The 22,036-nt window shown below is 41.9% G+C and overlaps 3 protein-coding genes across 3 annotated transcripts in view; 1 reads left to right on the top strand and 2 right to left on the bottom strand.

Moving 5' to 3' along the window:
- Positions 1-11,933: 11,933 nt before the first annotated feature.
- Positions 11,934-12,632, bottom strand: LOC134192180 (uncharacterized). The gene has a single exon (XM_062660882.1). The coding sequence runs from the start codon at positions 12,590-12,592 to the stop codon at positions 11,966-11,968; it is 627 nt and encodes a 208-aa protein (XP_062516866.1). The 5' UTR covers positions 12,593-12,632; the 3' UTR covers positions 11,934-11,965.
- LOC134191800 (uncharacterized) lies at positions 12,594-13,932 on the bottom strand. Its single transcript, XM_062660423.1, has 2 exons — positions 12,642-13,932; positions 12,594-12,600 (listed from the first exon to the last, which is right to left on the bottom strand). Exons 1-2 carry the CDS (start codon positions 13,859-13,861, stop codon positions 12,594-12,596), a joined length of 1,227 nt encoding a protein of 408 aa, XP_062516407.1. The 5' UTR covers positions 13,862-13,932.
- Positions 13,933-18,791: 4,859 nt separating this feature from the next.
- LOC134191702 (dynein axonemal heavy chain 5-like) overlaps positions 18,792-22,036 on the top strand; it is a 29,942-nt gene continuing 26,697 nt past the window's right edge. The window contains exon 1 of the mRNA XM_062660313.1: positions 18,792-19,321. Within this exon, the coding sequence (XP_062516297.1) occupies positions 18,800-19,321 (522 nt within the window). The 5' untranslated portion in view covers positions 18,792-18,799. The remainder of the gene's footprint in view (positions 19,322-22,036) is intronic.

The following is a 22,036-nucleotide window of genomic DNA, read 5'->3' as shown; positions in this document are numbered from 1 at the left end:
CTACAACCACGCCCACACTAGGACGTGTAAAAGATGTCGCTTGAACGAACTAGCCGTTCAACAAAGAAGACGACAACCGAAACCGATGAGAGGGCAGGGTTGAAGTGCTAAAACGCTCTTTTACCTTTTTGCAAGAAAGTCGATCGCTGCGTAGCGCGCGTTGACAAGGACTTGACGTTATCTAATTCAACTGTATCTAGGAGCAGGGGTGAAGGTTCTAGCTCCTCTGATAATAAACAAAGTTCCTGCATTCGGTATAGCTGGTTGTACCAACGATGACGTGCTGCACTTCGTGACGGTGCAAGGTCAGGCAATGGTAGATATCAAACTGAGATAGAAACACCTACACACGTCCTATTCAGGGCCAAATAACAATTTAGGGGCCTTTAAAGGAAAGTACGTACTGTTCCTGTGCGAGCTCAACTTGGGAGAATGTGCTCACCGCAAAGCTCGAACATGGATGACGTGAATCGTCTGCTACATCCATGTGCATCAAGCCTGTGCAGTCGTGCTGTAAGACACTCAGGAGTTCAAATTCTTACGCTGGGAAGACTAGACAGTACCGGAGGGCTAGTAGATGCCAACAGAGTGAGCTTGTCAGCAGAGAAAATTCAGCAGTTTCCGCTATTAACCGTTGCTGAGTCAAATAAAGGTCAAACGAATTGGGGACTGTACGATATTTCCTTCCAACTCTCTGTCTCTCTCATGACGTTATTACCTGCAGACTGCTGCTGCAAAGAAAAAGACTGTCCGACGAAAGGGGCGTTACCTCGACTCAATGAGCATGCGCTATCTCTCCTGGAGAGTAGCAAACGGAGACAGCGATAGTGTTGTGTTAGCTAGTCACCTATAAACCTATCTCAGGTGCGAAGTTGCAGAATTGAATTTGCGTTTTCATGGGGGAGGTCGTGTCCGGTGAATGATGGTGGTGTCCGATGAACGGGGTCGCAGAGAAGGATCATGTTTACCGTCCTAGCATAACCGTTTCAAGCCTTTGGACGTCCCGCGTCTGGAATCACAGTCTTTACTAATCCTTCTTACTGTGGGCTTTAACAAAGCTCAGTCTTACTTCGTTTACTTCTTGCACGGCTGTCCGATGATTGATGGTGTCCGATAACAGGGGTGTCGCTCTAGTTTTTGTACATTTTGCAGCTGATCATCCACGAGCAAGGACAGCTCCCTACACAATCTATAGACCGCTCAACGTCGAGTACAGCGCCGAAATCAGTAATCATCACTCACGGAAGTCACACGTGCATTTTTAGTTCGCTCTGATTGGTCGAAATCAAGGTGCTACTTCCGACAAGACGTGCTCAGCTGCTCAGCTTCCGGTGCGACGCTCAATAGAACTCGGTTCTATTTGGACGCGTCGCGTCGAGTCAATTACAATTTGAATTTAGTACGACGTGACGCACGGGACGCGACGCTCAGGCGTTCGCATATTGTAAATCCAGCGTACGTGTGTTAGATCGAGTCGCAAAAAATCCCGCAATGATTGTTACGCATACTTTTGACACAGTAACCACACAAAGATTTGACTGAACCAGGGTTTAATTCAACATCACCGCACAGGAAAAGAAAGAAAAGCCTAAAACATCTCGGCTCACTGAAGGGCGCATTCTCTGGGTCTCCGAAGTCTCATGATTGTGCAGGCGAACATTTACACTCAGCCTGGAGAATGTTCACTTCTGTCTTCGGCAACAAGCAAACTGGAAGAGTCAGCGTCTCTTCTTGCGTTGTTCATTTGCAATATAGTGGCATTCTATGGCTGATGCCGGGACTTTCTCTGATTCCGCTCCAGCAGAGGAAACAGTCAGTTCAAAGAAGACTAACAGCCGTCGACATCATGCGCGCAAAGTTCAAGCAGCAGAAAAGGAAAAAGGAGTTAAATCTAGGCTTCTAGGGGTTGGAACCGAACCAGCGAAAGACAACAAGCTGCAGGTATGAATAATGGGAGATTCGTATCCAGTAGGCCTAAATTTTGAGACTGAGAGGTTCTAGGAGGTTAACATATGCCAGATAGTAGTGAATCTACAACTTACCGTAGAAAAGATATGTTTATCAGTGTGGGGCTGTGAAACGTGCCGTGTTTGCTTTTGTAGTAATGTCACAACTAGTACTACTTTTCGTTGCCAGGCACGCACAATTAGTCGAGTGTGAATTCTTCTGCTGTTGATTGAAGGTGTCATAACAAGTTAGAAGGATGCTGTACGTAGCAAGCTGAGTGTTGCAACTGAGTTTTAATAGCTTAGTGGTTTCATCATTAAATGATCTTTTGAGTTTTCTCCTGAAGTTCTTGTCCTACCATGCACCATCCAATGAGTTTCTAATTCAGTAGTTGTCATTGCGTCAGATTTCAACTATTTGTGATTTCAAATTACATTGTGTTTCTAGCTCAAATCCAGTGAGAAACTTAAGCCAAAACGAGATTTGCTGGATGCCCGTCATGAGTACCTCATCTCCATGGTTGCTCAAAGGTTACCAGTTGATGTCATTGAAATTGAAGACTGCATACTGGAAAAGGTTACACTTTCATTTTTTGTTTTGAACTGTGTTTTGGAGTGTATCTACTTTGCAGATTGATCTGTTTGATAAATTTTTTGAGGCAAACGGTTGTTGCTCTGTCTTGTTTTACTATGATCAAGACCAAGTTGAACGTAAACAAAGTGTCACAAAGCCAAGTATCAGACTCAACAAAATCAGGATTTATGCTACAGATGCCAGAAAAGAAGCATTTCCAGGAATTTGTGTTTTCTTTATCAGATCAACTCTGAGAGCTATTACCTCTGCAAATATTGCTTTAGAGGTATGCTATTACTCATGCCCATATGCAAGTGGGATAAAGTGATTGGTTTGACAGTATCTGTCTGTTTGTCTGTCTCTCTATCTGTCTGTCTGTCTGTCTGTCAATGGTAGTATATTTCAAAATTGACACTAAAACATCTGCACATCATAGACTAAATGATGTCCAGCAACAATGAAGGCCGCAAACATACTTTCGTGCAAGAAGGGTCTGGTTGCCTCATCACCATTAATGGTGAACTAAATACTGGATTTATTTTTAACACTTTACTAAACACCAGATGGGTATGCACCTCATGCATACCTTTCACTTATCTTCTCTTGTTTGGTGATTGTTTGTTGTCAAGGAAGAGACCCACTTGGAACCTGCAGATCCTTTGCTGGTAGTGAAACCTGCATGTCTAAGGCAGCCAATGCAACCATAGGAGCGTTGACAGCGACCTGGTTTGATCTTTTGCAGTCACGATCAAAGTTTTGACGTTACACGTAGCGTCGTGCACTGTACTCTCATTTAACAATGGAAACTGGATGCATACGTACTCGATGCAGTTTACGTCCAAAGCAACCTCAGACAGTCCAGAGCAGTAGATATCTGGAAGGGCTTGGAGCTGATATCATCAAATCAAGAGGACGTGTGCATACCAATATGGTCTTTAGCAAAACTTTTAAGAAACCGAATCTCTGCATCATTGAAGCACGAAGTCTTGCTTTCTACAGCTAGTTGCCATAAACAAGACGAGCTTATAGCAGTTTGGAAAACTGTATGTATACTTTATCTGTGTGTTGATCTCTAAACGGTTGACTGCTCTAGTTTATTATTGTTACTTTATTGGTTGTTGATATTAGTTATTAGTGTTAAATGTTAACAGTAATTTAGGGAATGTTGTTGATGTTGGCATATGTGTTCACGGCTCTCACGATCGTGAAGGAGCTCTTGCACGAGAAAGAACGACGTTGTAATGTCCCAGAAAAGACCACCACCAGAAAGTCTTGACTTCTTGACTGTTTTTCCCCTCTTTATCCACAGATTACACGGGCAGCTGATGCAAGAATTGACTTGCCTTCTGTCCCCACCGACCAGAATGGTCCAAAACTAGTCGGATACATTTGAGGGGATGACCTCTGATGTCATGCTCATTAGAATATTTTTCAAATTTCTCACACTTATTTTGCTGCTACAAAGCCATCCTTTCTGGCAGCTTGAGAAAGAACATGACGACCTCCCTATGGATTAGCGACTAAGAAATCTAGTTTTGTGTTGCATCCTGTTTGAGCATAGCATCAAAGACAAAATTGTCAGACCCATCATTGCTGTTGATATAGCGATTTAGAGCCTCACGAGATGTGTGATGTTTAGGTGTTTTAAGCACTCACTTTACACGTTGGACAAAGCTTCGTGAAATAGGTCCTCATTGTTTTACACATGTGAAGGTGGTATCCCTGGTGATCATTGTTCTTTCTGCACTCACAAGTTATAAGGACTGAGTAAGCAGCATCTCATAACCCAACTTCATCATTTTATTATGCCACGCAAAAATCACCAGATTTTAGTGCAAATTTCCCAGGATGAGTATGGAATTCAACCACACACCAGCATTCAATTCAACATGGGGTAGCTACACCAGGAGGATCAGAAATGCTAGTCCACCACATTTAATGCTACTGGAGTCGGATCCAGAATTGGGAGTTTTTTTATATTTCATATAAGGAGAACTCTGATCCATCAACCTGACGATTTGTGATCGAAAGTGGAAGATATTTGTCATCAGTCAAAGAGAGTAATATAAACAGCTCCTCAGTTCCTATAGTAACTTCTGGTGTTGAAATCTGTTGAGTTTCTGTTGGCAATGATTCTTTCGTCCAGTCTAGATGTAACAAGATGGCAGCTGCAGGTGAAGTTCTTTGTTCTCTACTGCTCACCTTGAATGATCCTCAGAGTGCACTTCTCCTACTTCGGTACTGTCATGTTCCTACACTGAATTAATTAGGAAGATGTGTGCCTCCTTCGTTCTAAATCAAGCTTCTCATATTCATGACCAACTATCAAGAGACACATTTGCGTCAATACTGGGTTGATCGCACATTTGATGACTTGGCATGGAAAGAAGCATCTTTAAGATCAATTGGGAGGGTTTTGGCATTACAACGTTGATGCAAATCTCCACTGCTGCCTTTGTGGGATCATGGTGTAATTCACTATGCAAAATTTCTCAAAGATTTCCATCTAGAGCAGATCTATGTGGCAATCTAATTAACTATGCTAGTCCACCTTTCTATCAGCATCTTTGTGAGGCAGTTGCAAGCCTTCCTGCCGCTGTAGCATTGGATGGAGAGGCACTCACACCTGAGACTTTTTCTGGACTTATCGCAAATCCAGTAAAACTCCAAAATTGCCTAAGCTCTGATATCGCTGAAGAGAGCGCTGCAACATGTATTAGGCAAACATCTTTGGTCAAGCATGCTGCAAGGATAAGGTCATGTCAGGGACGTGGAGCTGGTTTATGGCTTCAAGCTGTCCCTTCAGCACCAAAATTTGTTGTTAAATGTTCAGAATTTCGGGTGACATCGTTCTTGAGACTTGGCATTTCTTTACCGTATCTCAAATTGTTACCAAAGTGTGACTGTAACGCAAGTCTCGATGAACATGGTACCATCTATTAACCTGCAAGTTTGGCGGGGCCCCGGTGTAGCAACATAATACAATCGTCTCGGCTACCAGTGTGTGAAATAATCTTTGACTGACCACTGGACATCATGTCCTGTCGATTTATAATTTGCCTGACATTAGAAATGTCTGGTCGGACATTCCAATCCTGCTTATCACGTAGGCAGTTGCAACGCTACACGTGACCTTGTTCAGCATTTGTTAGAGGCAGGAAGTTCTAGAAATGTGTCCACTTTGGATTCGATGAATTTGTGTACCACTCAAAGCTCTTTTTCTCAAACTTTAACCTTGCCAGGTGAAATTAGGGAAAGAGATAGATTTTCTATACAACTCATAATCATATAGGCACTAATGAGCCTGCCTTTTTCTTTAGCAAGGCTTAATACAATCTCTTCCGCTTATGCCGGAGCATGGCTGAGGGCAGTCCCCAACCAAAGTCTTGGCCTATCCATGCTTCAACATGAGTTCATTATTGCCATCAGAATTTGGCTTGGCATTCCTCTGTTTCCGGATTCTTCTGACTTGCTCTGATGTGTTTGTGGCAGTATCATCGACCCTCATGGAGAGCATTTGCTGGGTTGTGGTTACAATTCAGCTCTTAATAGATGTCGTAGTGCTTTATGTGACATTATTTGGCATGCCTTATTGGTAGACAACAAAGCAGCCAGGAGAAAACAGACATGTTCTAGTAATTCTAAAGCCTGGTTCACAATATTGACGCCGACGTTGACGTTGATGTCGACGTCAATAATAGAAATGAATCCTATTCCAGCGTCGATGTTGGCGTCAACATCAAAGGATGCCGCCGACGTCGAGGCGGTTTCTTTGAAGTTTGACGCTCAGCTAAGCATCGGCATCATATTGTGAGCCAGGCTTAAGGCTCGTCCAGGTGACAATTTTCATCCAGACTTTGTTGATGGCAGGCCTGCTTTCTTTGACGTAACTGTTTGTAACATTGTCCAAGCTAAGTACGCTTGTGAAGCTGCAGAAATGGCTGGAGCTGCTGGAAGGGCAGGAGAATTGGAAAAGAATTACAAATACGAGCAATCGGTATTTAAATGTGGAGGAATGTTCTACCCTCTGGTGCTGGAATCTTTTGGCTTTGGACTCAAGCAAGTCTTCAGACGTTGAGAACTATTGTAGCCAAAACTACGACCTGTAATGGCATCGATTTACAGCAAGCGTTCTCCAACCGTTGCGACAGCTCTTTGTTCGATTGTGGCAACACAATGCTAGAATGATAATTTGTAGGTATTTGCTAGAATCTGAGTTTGACATGTGGGATTTGACTACATATGTAGAATATCTGGGGTTTTGTTTTGATGGGGATGGTGCTTGTTTGTTGGGGTCGGCCACTTAGGGATGTAATAGTTAGTTATATATACACATTCTTGCCGGGTCCAGTGGACACCTGCTTGTGAGTAAAGACCTTGCAACACCTCCAGGAGTGTAGCAATGACACGTGCAAGCGAGCCTGTACACACACTGAGCCCTCCACATCCTTTTCCAGCATTGAGCCCACCTCACTAGATATATTCAAGCATAAGGAACAAGTGGTTTGGGTGGTGGTGTATGTTTTCCCATTCAGGTCTAGTTGATGGTTACTGTAGTGAATCAATTCATGACAATTGTCGTGGGTTGCCACAGACACATGCAGTGTCCATGTATTTGTGTTGCCAAACCAAGTCTCTTGGGATACACTGCATGAACAGGTCAACAAAGACACTTGACAGTGCAGCTAGCTCAAGGATGCCTGACTAAGTGCCAGGTTTCATCTGGGACAGTTTGATGTTGCATGCCTTTGGTGCAACCCACCTGACAAATTACTAAAAAAGTCTGACTGCAAAAGTGGGCGTGCTCATTGTTTGAGATAGCAATGAAGATCGAGAGAGACAGGCTTTCATCGCTTCCTCTGACAGATCTAGACTCCTCCCTGGCTACAAACCCATCCGCATAAAATTCTGCATGCCCGTTCAGTTCTTCAACTGTTGTACCCAGTGAGTTTTGGAAACGTCATCTTCGTCTGCATTTACGCCATACCTCTAGACGTGGAAACTGCAATTGTTCCATGAACACTATGCTGCCGTAGGGACATTCTGCGTAGTTAGTGACTTTGTGCTATCCCGTCAACCTAATCGTCTTCAGGTTGTTATAATTAAATATAGCCCCTACAGAAAACACTGCACAGAGGTATGTGTCTAGTTCACGGTGCTGTACACGTATCTACGGCGTGTGGCTGTTTACTGCATTTTGTTGCGCACGCAACCCTCGGAGCCCCAGTGTGTGTACGTAGCGCCCACATCCGGGATTTAACAAAATATACATGTGTAGTGTACACGTACGTACGGCTCGTGGCTGTCTGTATTTGTTTCATGTGTGAACTCCAGAAACAGCGTTTGTTGACATGACATTGGGATGTGCGAGGATGTGCGTTACTCCAGAGCCGTACATATCTTTGGCCATGGGTTGCTCATACGGAATTCCACACCTGACGCTACACCACCAGACAAAATGTCCGGTCAAACCAGAGATGGCCAGACAATTGCTTTGTTTGGTTGGTAAACGTCTGATGTCTGGCCGTTATTTTGCACACTGGGCTACATGTTTAGATGAATTAAACATTCCTCATCAAGTTTACAGATATGTCAACTCGTTGAACCGACCAGATATAGCAACATGCGATCCCACTGAATATTCCACAACAGACTTGGATATTGTAATGGCTCACCCACATTTTGCGACACCCTACAGTCAGCTGCCAAAGGATCAGGCTACGTGGCAGAGATGTGAGAACAACGAAAGGTGGCAAAATATGGTCAACAACAATCCATGTCAGAGTCCACCACGCCATGTATCCCATTGGTTTTCGAGCACTTTGGCTATTGGGGCCCTATGGCTGAAGAATATTTAAATAAGATCTCCAAGAAGTTGAAAGATGAACATGGGAGGAACAATGAAGCAGACTTTCGAGATAGATGGAGGAAGCAACTGTCTGTAGTTGTACAGTCTTGCAACTCTTGAGTGATTTTTAAGAAGTTGTCAAAGTTGTCAAAATTGTCTAAGTGCAACTTCGATGACTTTACGTACAATAGAGACATTCAACATTTGTCCATTGACTGTTATTGTTTTGCATAAAGTTAGAGCTTGTCATCGGTAGAGTAAGCATTCAAATAGAACAATCTGTCTGTCTGTCTGTCTGTCTGTCAGTCACTCTGTCTGTCAGTCAGTCCGTCTGTCTTCATTTATTTCTTACATCACTACAGTATATATAACTAAGTCTAATGAGGAAAAAATTGTGTGCTGAAAAAATTGGGCCTCTCATACCCATCACGCAACATGCTAAGTTTCTTTGATATAACTTGAGCATTACACTTATGTAATTGTACAGAGAATCTTTTCCTCCAAAAGTCTAAAAATTCTGCAGCATTAGGTCTTTCTGCTTCATCTGACGAAATGGCTACCACTTTTTACGAATATTTTCTTGCTTCTTTTCTCCATGATCCAAAATGTTCCATTACCAGTGGGACGATGTTGACTACTGAACCTACAGGCAGCTTGTGTTGTTTGTACGTGGAGATCTTTCTGGTTTCTCTTCGGTTTGTTGCAACCCCTGTTGTCTCAGCAGAACTTTGGAAGACATCTGAGCTTCAAGGGTTTGCCAACAAGATATCAAAGCCAAAATTAGAACTCGACTCGGCATCAAATATGATAATGGCAGGTCTACATTCAAAGTTGGTATAAATGGTCCTTGGCTCATGACGATGATCAATTTGTATACTTCTAAGGCACTTTGACCACATTCCAGCAATAGACTCATGAGACCAAATAGGTCCTCCCACCCTCCTCTGTATTGCAGATGAGTAGTTGGTATCCACTGTCATTCAGTGGTGTATTGCAGTTACATGCCTCTGACCAATCTGAAAAACAAATGGGCAAACTGAGTCTCACAAGCGACACCAAGCGAACGAACTTTGCAGGATTAGAGTGTGAAACCTTGTGATAATGGGATGGCATTTAACCAAGCACCAGCTTCTTTCCCTTGTAGGGAATAGACTTTTGATGCGTCTCTTGCAGTTGGAGAGTTTTTAATCAAGGTGTGCAGCTGATTGGTAAAAGACTCATTTGAAAGCCTGTGTTGTAGCTTCTTTGGTCTTGCTAGATAATCAGACAGGACCTTATCAGGAGGTAAGGACTTAACGAGAGCTTCACCAAGCAAACCAGAAGGACAATAATGAGTTTTTTTCAACAATGGATCTTAAAGCTGGAATCGACCACAGTAAATGAGATTGTCAACAATGGATTTTCCATTGGTGGGAGTTCAACAAGTGAGTGTATCCAAGAAGCCACATAGGCGTGGCTTTTGACGAGAACAGGGACAACATGCCAAATCCTCCCAGACATACTGACAGTGATATTTGCTCCCATGGAAGATCTAAACTACAAAATCCAACAACTTGTGAAAAGGTGTTTGAGTCAAAGAGTCGTGAATGGAAGCAGCTTGGGCTAAGGTGTTGGGATATACCGTTCGAGCAAGATGATTAAGCTTTGTGACATGACAATGTCAAGGAGCAAGAATGCACTTTGGGTATCATTTAATTTGGAGAGTTGGTTACACAATGAAGACTCAGACTGAGCAATCTGTGAGCACGACATCTCAGCAAATGAAGTAAAGCCAATTGCGGTCCCAAGGAACTTTGAACCTTCACAATTTACTCGAACATTTATGTCAGAAACATTAAAGGCACTCGAAGGACTAAAGATCTCACATTTAGCGTCAGAAACTAACAGGTTGCTAGAACAAAACAGTTCTTTAAATCTTGAAAAGCTTCCAAGGTTTTGTCAGGATGACCCAGGACAAACACATCATTAAGGTAGGCCATTATATGAATTTCTGTAAATTTCTTTTGAAGATCCGTGAGGATTGGATGGATAGCTGCAGCAAATGAAGCTGGACCTAAACGGTCACCTTGGTGGACTCCTTCAGACAATATAGTAACTGTTGTACCACTTTCATGAAGACCAATGAACTGAATCCTCCGTATATCTGAAATGCATGGTTCTATAGTTCAGGGAAGGACTGTTGTATCTCCTTGAACAGGTAATATCTGTTGACAGACTTAAAGGCATTCTTTACGTCAGATTTTAACACAATCTATTGTAGGTGGGATTCCAACATTAGGTCAATACTGTGAGTAATTAACTCTGAACCGCTCTTTGTAGATATGCCATGCTGGATAGGACAGAAGGTGGCAAAGCTATCTTTCAACTGCAAACAAATAGCTCTGTCAGTTAGGCGGTGAATACATTCACCTTTTTGCTGTAGGCCTAACATCACCATTTGATTTGTGCAATTGGAGTAGGTCTTGCCATTGCCAGCTCAAGAAATTCTCGTACACTATCTTCACATTGCGCAGCCTGTTCTTAGCACCTTCTCTTATCATAGGGTGGAGGAGCATGCAAGGTATTTGAAAGAGAAACTTCTGTGCCGAATTGTCACCTGGGCTTTGATTTTTTAGTGTAACTGCACAGCAGTCTTGAAACAAGACTTGACGGCAGAGTTAATGGTTTGGATTACAAAAGAGTGTGGTTTTTAAGATGGTTTTCAGTGGAAGATTCCAAATGAAATGCTAGGCAGATGATTTCAGATTGAGTGTTACTGTACAAGTAGGTTGTGGAGGTGCAGACCATGCTATAGTGGCTTCAGATAATGCATTCTCCTCCAGATGTGACAAAGGCAGACTTGTGTTTGCTGGCCGAGATGACCGTTGGCAACTCGTGAGAGAGATCTTCTGATCCCTGCAATGAGAGCATTGTGTAGGTTACAGCGAGAGATGAAGTCACCCGGAAGACGATTTGGATCATGGACTAGATTGTATATGACCCAGAACTCTCTGAGGCATCTCAGAAACATGACAAGACTTGTATTTACAATTTTCGGGGTCAGACATAACGAGGATCTTAAAGGGCAGAAGCGACGCGAAAAAGAAGAGACTATTTGAATTCATCTGGTATCATTTGCATTCAGGATCTATCTGTCTGTCTGTCTGTCTGCCTTTCTGTCTGTCGGTCGGTCGGTCTGTCTGTCTGTCTCTGTCTATCTGTCAAGGTATTCATTTCACTATTGATAAAGAACTTTAACTTTACATGAAAGTGAAGCTAAAACAACTATGCTAGTATCCCGCATCGAACAGTCTGATATAAAAAGCATATTGTAGGCAATAACAACAACAGCTAAGTTTGTGATTATAATCAAATCTCATGAAAGTCACCTCTTTGGTGATCTTACCAATGGATCTTTGGAAAATGACATTGAGCTCTTGCGATTATCGATTATTTTCAATGTAAGCCAGAAGAAACGTGACTGTCTGTCTGTCTGTCAGTCACATTATTTGAATATATATATATATATATATATATATATATATATATATATATTTTTTTTTTTTTTTTTTTTTTTTTACTTTTACATTTAAACAGAACTAACTACCAAATTCTACACTACGCTACGGTGGGTATATCCCAACTATCAATGTCCTGTACTTCAAGTTGAATTCTTCTGAACAACATCCTTGCATTGTATTTCCACAACTGTACCGAAAGTTGTTGCGTCAAATTCTGGAAAGCTTGATGGAATCGAATTCCGCTGACAGCTGAAGTTTTAGATGCAATAGCTTTTAACGTTTTAATGCTGAACGGAGACCAGAAACCCAATGTTTCCAATACCAAGGGGTAAAAAAGACCACCTGTTGCCAGAACGTTTGCTTCGTGACGTGTGTCCTTCTGTTCTTCACCTGCTTCAGCTGCTGCCCCAGCCCTTACTGCTGCTTTTGTCACGTACAATGGCTGCAATGAGTTTCTGACTGTTATGTCGAAATAAGCTGGTTTGCCCTCTAAAAAGTCAGGATGAAAAACATCACCTGGACGACTTTCGTCACTACCACTGCATCTCACTTCCTTTACCACGTCTTTATTCTCAACTAATAACGCCTGGAAAATGACTTCTGCCAATGCGTTGTGTCTTCTGGTGCGTTCTGGACCTGTACCACAGCTGATGAGGTGATCTCCAAAAGGATCGATGTGTTGACGACAAGTGCACAGGATCGAAGTTGGAGGAGAGGGAAACATCTTAATCCCTAACCAGAGCCGTATAGAAATGACAAACTCATGAGAAAGCATGTAAAGGCCGAGATTAGGGTTTGGTATTGCCCTCAACCACGCTCCCGCATGGGGTGTACTGATGGAATTTAAACGAGCTCTGTCTCTCAAGCTGGCATTGTTCAATAAACAATTGAATAAATCAGCATCGAGTTTTGATTGAATTTGTCGTTGAGTCGAGTTGTTGAAATCTAGAAGCAAATGACTGTGTTCGTTTTTCAGAAAGGAACAACTCTGAAGATAACTTTCAGATTCTTCCAATAGCAGTGAAGTCGGAACGTGTACGTTTGTTGAGGCCAGAGAATTACAAGCTTTCCTAAGGAAATCTTGGACTAACAATTTTGTGGAATTACAACTCCCCACGTATGCAGCTGGTGCAGACTTGACTGCTTCTCTCAAACCGAGACCCCCAAGTCGTACAGGTAGTGTAGCCTGCAACCATGCTGTGTCTGTAATGGAGGATCGACAGATGATTTCCAAAGATCGACGTAAGCCGACATCGAAACGGCGTAATTGGTCTGTCAACAAAGCAGGAGTCACAGTACGTAACAAATGATTGATTTTACAGATACTCTGACAGCTCCGTAGCAAATGCAATTCAACTTGTGGATCCTCAAGGTTACTCAGAAGCGTTTGAGACTCCAAGACTTTATCAACACGTTTGGATATAGATGATCTGAAAAAGTCTACAGAGCCATGGACTGGTGATCCTAGCAACTCAACCCCTTCTGACAAACGTCTGACTTGACTGGGAAACAAGGGAAAAGCTTGGTCTCCAGACGGCCAGTATAGTTCACATTTATTTAAGTTGACATGTAAGCCATAACTGGGACCCTTTTCCGAAACACTTTGTAATAAAGAAGATACAGACTCTCTCGAGCCGAAAAATGTCCCATCATCCAAATACCAAATTTGAAGGTGTAGGTTCGAAATAGCGCCAATAGAATCCAATAATTCCAGAATCACAAGTGAGAACAGAAGAGGGCTCAAGGGATCTCCCTGTTGGACACCAGCTGTAGATAAGATTTGATGCCTACCGTAACGCATCTCACTAGGTACGTGGTAGGACCACTGAGCCCATGCAAATAATTCTGGAAATTCTCTCCGCAAACGTGAAAGAAAGGCTGGTCTGGAGCACTCATTAAAAGCATTAGTCATGTCAATTTTCAAGCAACAGAAGTCTTCTTTATCCCAGTTAGCATCAAGAAACGATTGTGTGGTGTGAATAGCTGATTCCATACCACTTCTAATACCCACTCCTACTTGGCCAGTTGGCAAAAAGACGTCTGGAAGGCGGTCTTTCACAGAAGCACAACAGAGTTTACTTGCCAGGCGCCGGAGTACTTCTCCAACTGCAATTGGCCGAAAACCTCCTGATTTCTTTAAGAGGGCAGTCAGTATATATATATATATATATATATATATATATATATATATATATATATATATATATATACTGTAGTGTCCAACTACAATCAGTGTTCGTGAACTACTAGTAAACTAAGCTCAAAACAAACTTGAAGGAACTAATAGATCTACAACTCTAAAACAGCTATTTACTCCATCAAAGCCTTGAGTGTCAGCTAGTGACTAAAGTACTGAGCGGCATAAAGTCACTTGTGTTGTCTCCACTCAGTGAAGATGGCTTCTTGGAGATGACTTCTTGGAGATGACGTTGACATTGCACTTTTGGAGTTGGACAGTGTTTTCAATAAACTCTGCTGAATTTAGTCTTCCTACTTCATCTGCTGACTTCTTGGCTTTCTTTTGTTTAAGAATTTCCATCCATCAATCCCCCATGCTCCAAAGTGTTCCATTACTAATGGAATTGTATGGATGATTGAACCTCCTGGTAATTGTTGTTTGTCGTATTTTGCTCTCTTCCTGTTTGCTTTTCTCTCCTCAGCGGCACCATCAACACCAGCAGATGTGGGGAAGATGTCACTGCTCCATGGGTTGGCAAGGGAGATGTCAAGATCGATGTTGTATCCAGTGTCCGAGTTGTAGAAGACGATGTCCGGTCTGTTCTCTGTAGTGATGTACCTGTTTCTCGGCTTCCTGCGATGATGGATATGCAGTCTGCGAAAACAACTCTATCTGTCTGTCTGTCTGTCTGTCTTAATACACATATTATCCATTTAAATCAAACGTTTACATCATGAGCAACCTAACACTAACACAATAGGACCATTGCACTCCTGAAGCATACACAAATTACATTGAGCGAACTACATTTTGACATAGTAATATCACTATGCTAATGAGTTTGTCCGAGACAACTTTCACATAGCAACGTTGTAGTGTCACTGAAATAATTGACCACTTGTTCTTGAAGTCAGCCTCATTTCATTTTCCTGCATAATCTCTTCCATTTTTTGCTAGCTTGTTCAAATACCTAACTGCTTGTTCTCTCAATGGCCAAAATGTTCGAAAACAAGAGGAATGACCAATGGGTAGGACCCTTCTGGCAGCCATTCGGAATTATACTTTGCGTCTTTCTTTCCTTCCTGTTTTATTGCTGCTGCGCCTTCTTTTGAGGCTGTCTTTACTGAGTCCAACCACCATGGATGAGCCAAAGACACATCTAATATAATGTCTGCACCTGAATCTGGATTAAAAATGAGGATGTCTGACCTCTTGTTGTCACGGTTGACATACCTACCTGTATTGTGGCTCTAGTTTGTGCAACAAGTTGAGTTGAGACAGGCAGTTAGACCATGCTGACACAATTGAGTTGTGAGTGTACACTGGACCACTCCCAGTCTTACAAGTGATTAGATGGTATCCTTGGATGTCTAGTCCTTTGCCACAATCACTACAACTGCTTGATGCAGGAATGTCACATCCCAACCTCATCATAGTTGCCAAACGAAAATTGTGTGGTGAAAGTGCAACATATGACGAGGACGGAATTGCTGACACCCAAGCTCAAACTCCTTTACCTGACAAGAATGCAAACGAGCTGATTGTATTTGAGTTGTTGTTCAAGATTTAGTCAACATCAGCCCTGAGCTGTTTTTGAGTAAGCCTTTGCTGCACTTTTACATTATCATTGATCAAGTCTGACAGTGACTGCCCCTTCGGCACCGTTTCGTGAAGATCATGGCCTATAGATCCCATAGAATCAGGATCCAAAAGCAGTTTGTTTACAGATTCTTCAAGATCATGAAAACGTTCTGGGAGAGCATGGAGAGAGTGGGCCCAGCTAGAGACAAATGCTAAGGGCAAAATTCTGGCTGATGGTGATAGACCAATTCCTCCACAAGGGATTGGTAAGGTAGCTTGATGCCATTTCCAATTTGAAATTGCTACACTTTCAATAATATTTTGGAAACTTGATCTTGTCAAGAAATCATGAACTTCACAAGCCTGTTGGAGCAACCGGGGTAGAACTGTACGGGCCAGGTTATTCAGCCTTGGAACGTGACAATGTCTCAACAACAACATTGCAGCCCGAGGGTCTTCAGAATCTACAAACTGTTAGCGAGACTTCTTTACGAAAGACTCTTCTCCAATTTGTGTTCCCAGTACGATAGTACCTTCTTGTACAACAGAAATTGTATTTGAGGCTGGAATTGCTTGAAAAACCAACTGAGATAGGCAGTAGATTTCACACTTGTTTTCAGCAACTTTCAATCTGATATTGGCGAGAGAAGAGGAGAGGTCAGAGAGAGAGAGAGCTGTTAAAACATTCTTGCTTTATGCTCAGAAGAAAGGCATCATCTAAATAGGTGAGGACAATGATTTCATGGTGTTGGCTTGGAGGGAAGACGAGTGTGGATGAATTGCCATATAGAAGAGTGCTGGACCTTAAGGGATCTCCTTGATGGATGAATGCCTTGTGAATTGATGATGACAGCCTCTTTACCATACAAATATACTAGAGGACTCACTCCACTGTACATTTGAGTTGCATGGTTGTGTATATCTGGGAATGAGCCACGAACTCGGTTGAACATATGCCCTCACTCTAGCGAATTGAAGGCATTTTTAAGGTCAGACTTGACAACAAGCCAGTCATTGTGCGAAGACAACAATAGTCGAGTATGTTGTATCAACAGTTTTGCCCCGCCCTCTGTGGCAACATCATGTTGTACCAGACAGAAAACCCTTGAAACTCATTCTTTTTCATGACACAGATCACACTTGCACTAAGGCGTCTTCAGGCTTCTCCGATTGCAACTGGTTGGAGATCTCCATTTGGTTTTCTCAGAGCTAGCAGTTTTGCTGATGACATAAAACAGAGCAACAGAAAGTTGAAGGGATCCTGTAGCTATGGATGAGCAAACATCATACAAACTCTACAACTTTAAAGCAGCTATTTACTACTTGCAAAGCCCTCAGTGTCAGCTAGTGGCTAAAGTAACGAGTGGCATAAAGTCACTTCTGTTGTCTTCAGTCAGTGAAGATGACTTCTTGACGTTGGCGTTGGACTTTTGGAGTTGGACTGAAAAGCTTTTGCTCCAGAAGTCGATAAATCCGCTGGATTTAGTCTTCCTACTTCATCTGCTGACTTCTTTGCTATTTTAGAAAAGAATTTCCATCCATCAATCCCCATGCTCCAAAGTGTTCCATTACTAATGGAATTGTACGGACGCTTGAACCTCTTGGTAATTGTTGTTTGTTGTATTTTGCTCTCTTCCTGTCTGCTCCCCTCTCTACAGCGGCACTATCAACACCAGCAGATGTGGAGAAGATGTCACTGCTCCATGGGTGGGCAAGGGAGATGTCAACATCGATGTTGTATCCGCTGTCGGAGTCGAAGAAGATGATGTTCGGTCTGTTGTCTGTAGTGATGTACCTGTTTCTCGGCTCCCTGCGATGAAGGATCTGTCTGTCTGTCTGTCTGTCTGTCTGTCAATACATATATTTTCAAACACTGAACTATTATACACCATCTAAGGACTAAATACTACCCGAGCTAATAGGGCTTGGTTCTACCTACGACTGTTTACGTTTATGTGGCTGTCTTGTCTGTCTGTTCATCCTTAGAAGACTTTCAAAACTGTTACCTAATCATGGTGATTTAGATAGATTATTTGATTTTGACATTAGGTAATGACTTTATTGTTTGCAAGACTGGTTTGTATTAAAAAAATCCTAGCATATGTACAAGTAGAATCTGTATGAGAATAAATTATCTGTCTGTCTGTCTGTCTGTCTGTCTGTCTGTCTGTCTGTCAATGCATATATTTTTCATATTTGAATTAGGATGCAATAGCAAATGGCTAACTACGTTTGTCCTATGACAATAAAAGCGAAAACAGCTAACAGCTAAATGCAATATATATATATATATATATATATATATATATATATATATATATATTTAACTACTAATTGGTTAAAAGGGATCATGTGATCGTTTTTGTATAGAACATCTACGAGTCTGGGTGCTTGGCCTGTCCCAACAAGGCATTACTGATTTTCTTCAGAAGTACATTGGCATTGCAACGTTGCAAGTAAATGGCAATTCTTCGATGCCAATAGTCTTTAAACTCTGGTCTGTTTGATTTCCAAAGTCATCCTTTGATTGTTTTGACAATTCATCTAAGTAGGTCTCTGCCTTCTTGCCCCATCTTCCAAAATGTTTCAAGGCTAGTGGAACCACTCTCACAGACAACCCACCAGGATGTTTTTCTTTTTCGTAGTGAGCCAACTTCCTGTCTTCCCTTCTAGCAGCGTTGCTTCCACCATAGTGGCTGACGTTTGTTTGAACTCCACGTATGAGCAACTGCTATATCTAACTCTACATTGGAACCAATACCAATATCAAAAACGACAATGTCTGGGCGGCTGTCTGTTTGTCTGTCTGTCTGTCTGTCTGTCTGTCTGTCTGTATTTTTGTCACCATGTAGAAATTTACCAGATGTTGAAATTTAGGCATTATTGCTAGTTGTGTGAGAGAGAAACTGGCTTTTGTAACCCTAGGAGGTGGACACGACCTCAAGCTCTACAAATTGTACATTTGCCTGTTGGTGGTATTGTTCATGCTCACACTGTGCTTGTTTCTGCACAGTTATGGACCTCACAATCGCAGTGCACATTGGGTATATGCTCTACAGAGGTTTAGTTTTCTAATTTATTTAGGAGGTGTTCTTAAGTTAATGTTTGTGGCCTTTTAGTTTGTGCAGTTGTGGAAGTTGAATGATTTTACTTGTTTAGGTGAACTGTGGAATGTTGCAGAGTCAAAATGGAGGTGGTGTGCTGAGTGCTGTGGAGAGTGTTTTTACCTCAGTCTTTATCCCGGCTCTCACTAAGCAGACAAATTGGGGCAAACTGTCAGACAAGCTAGGTGAATCAGTTCGGGCTGACTTTATGAGCAAGCTAGATGCTTTTGTATCAGTCTTGGCTAATGCTAGACAAAGCCTTTCTGATACAATTAGTCTTTCGCCATGTCAACATGTGAATGTGGCAAGCATTGGCTCAGTGTCTGGTGGATTTTTGGCAGCAGCCAGCTCTCAAGAAACTGTTGAATTGCTAGAAGCTACTTTAACAACATGGTGTAAGGAAATTGAGCAGATGTTGACTACAAGTGGACAAATGAGGAAGGAAGCTGATGACATAGGGCCGAAAGCTGAATTGGAGTATTGGAAAAAACGAATGGCTCAGTTTAATTCACTTTTGAGCTGCGTCAGACACCAAGAGTTTCGGACTGTTTTAATGGTTCTCAATGCAGCAAAGTCAAAAACTTTGAAGGTCGTGTGTGTGTGTGTGTGTGTGTGTGTGTGTGTGTGTGCATGTGTGAACTTGTTTAGTTAAGTTATATTAAATGTAAATACAGATGTGTCACAATCATGTCAGCTGGACTTGGTTTGTGTCTTTTGCAACCAATGCTGCTTTGAGTACTAATTCGAATAGAGAAGTACATGATTTGCCATAATGTGTGACAAATCTCCAACAGTTATGATCTATCCTTCTTGCTTGCAGTAAGTGCTGATCCTTGGCAAGGTTTCCTTTGTAGCACAAGGACATCTTACTGTTCTCTGGTGAAGTTACAGTCTTAGTCTATGTTGTTTGAAGCAGCTCTCCACACTGTCTACACATTCATTGTTGGGAATTCACTTTGGGAAGATTTTGTTGTTTCAAAGAAGACTATTATCTTGTTTATCAAATCATAATTGCTCTTAGTCGTATTTCTGTATTAAAGGTTTATTTGATCTCTTTGCTTGGACTCATTGGTGCTACCCCTGATGTGGCGAACTCCACTGTGGATCAAATTTTGATTCCTCGTGTGCAGGGAGTAGACTTCTTGTCCTGTCCATCTGTGTTCTGTTTCTGCCACTTTTGGCATATACAAAAGAATGGCACTGTATTCAATTAAATGGCACTGTACAAAACACGGGAAAGGAAACTGCTCTATAAATTACTGGTGCAGATCATGAAGACTGCAAAGGAGAGAAAAAGCAAGTGTTCTGCAATGTGGAAAAGGTTCGGGCATGCTTTGCAGGGGTGTCCCCAGTTTATGAAAGCACAACGCAGTGGTGCTTAGCGCCAGTCTGGGACAGCCTGCCATGCTTTACTGAGTCAACATATATGTTTTAGTGTTTGGTTATGAAGACAATGGACTTTGTATTTTGAAAAACTGCAGTTGTTGAATCTAGAAGTTCCTATCAAAATTTTAGTTAACAAGTTTAGAAAAGATTAGTTTGATGCGCATTCCAAAGTTGTGGCAGGTGTAGTGCTGTCACGTGCACATGTTAGAGTGACTTTGCAAAATGAGTTCTTCGTTTCTGAAAGACAACGTAGCTGCCAGTCTGCTTTCTTGTGATGCTCCATCAATTTATTCTCGTTTGTGTCAGTGGCAATAGTAACTGTCTCTTTCATGCAGTGCAAGTTGCATTAAACGAAACCAGCAAATATTTGCAAGTTTTGATGGTTGGTCATCTTTGAACAAACTGTGTCAACGAGCTGGAGAGAATGAATGGAAGCACATAGGCTGCCCTAATTGTAAGGCGTGCCTCTAACATAAGTGATGGTGGTGCCCTATATAGTGTCAGCATTAGTATCACATTGCATCCCTTATTGTTGGTGTTGTCATTTCTATCAAATGCTGCTTTGTCAGCCTACTATTCTTGACTCGAAAATCACGAGCTGGAATTGGAAGAAAACGTGATAAAGGCGCTCAAACTTAAATTAAGGTGTCTTCTTATTCTTTGACCTGTAATGGCAACTGATTTTAATCTTTGTAGAAATTGCCCAAAAGTTGCAACTAATTAGAACACTCAAACAGTGTTTTTTAATTGCGGTTGGTAAACTACATGCATAATTAGCTCAGTGTTTTCGCCAGTACCGGCTGTGCTGGCATTTTGTTGGTTGGGTAGTGAGATAGTTGGTTGAAGCATGAAAAGTTCTTGCTCGTTGGGGAGCAGAGATAGCAGGCGTGATTCATCAATATACGCCTTAGTACTGCGGAAATGCAACCAACATTCAAGATCTTCTTGTCACACAGTGGTCTGGGCGTCAACGGTTGTCCAGGTTGTTTACAGGTTGTTGCACTCGTATGAATGGGTTATCTGGCTTACTTGTAGCAGAAATAATGCCCTATCTTTCTAGTGTCACACCCTGGGTTTTTGTGTCGTCCTCTGCTTGTCCTCATTGGTTAATTGCTAATCTTGGCATGTGGACACGTGTGTTGTATTACTGTCGGAATGCTGTTATGGAAGACAAGCATGCTTTGACAGACCCCCGAGTGTTTTTGTCTAGTTAGGCCATGTTTAGTGGTGACGTTTGGTTATAGTAAATAGTAGTAAGTTATACACATGACAGGAGGCGTTTCTTAGCCATTGATGCTAACACGTGAAGCTACCGAGCTAGAAGTGACATCTCTACATATGATGTCATAACTCAATTTGCTTTGCAAGTTGAGACAAAGTCCTGGCAAGAACATTGAGCTATCATCTGCGTCTTTGCTATCTTCAACTCAATATTATAGCCTTTTGCTTTTGCCTTTCTGATCTTGTTGTATGGCATCTTTGGTGATTCCTAGGATAACTCTCCTGATAACTGGGAGTGAGGTAATCAAAGCGTATGTCCAATCTGTTTTTGATGAAGTTTTCTAAATGGCTGCTTTTGTCCTTTTGTCAGAGTGAACCCAAACTGAATGTGATGTATGTCTATCTTATGTACACGCATACGGTTTACATTAAATGATCACATTCTTTTCTGCTCACCACTTCCAGTGTCATGTACTGATTCCTTAATTAGAACAATGCCACTTCGACACTATCTTTTACACAAGTTGTGTTGTGTTTTCTTTTCTTTTTCTTTTGTTTACTTTTTTTAGTTTTATTGATGAAAAAAGGAGATGTAAGGTATGCAGGATGGTAGTAATAAAGCATATGCACTTGGTATGGCAGAACCCTGATAATGTGTAAATGCCAAGCATACCATAGCGTTTTTTCTTCATTGTCA

Source organism: Corticium candelabrum, chromosome 16, assembly GCF_963422355.1.
Source record: "Corticium candelabrum chromosome 16, ooCorCand1.1, whole genome shotgun sequence".
Lineage (NCBI taxonomy): Eukaryota > Metazoa > Porifera > Homoscleromorpha > Homosclerophorida > Plakinidae > Corticium > Corticium candelabrum.
This window is presented reverse-complemented; position numbering and strand designations above follow the sequence as displayed.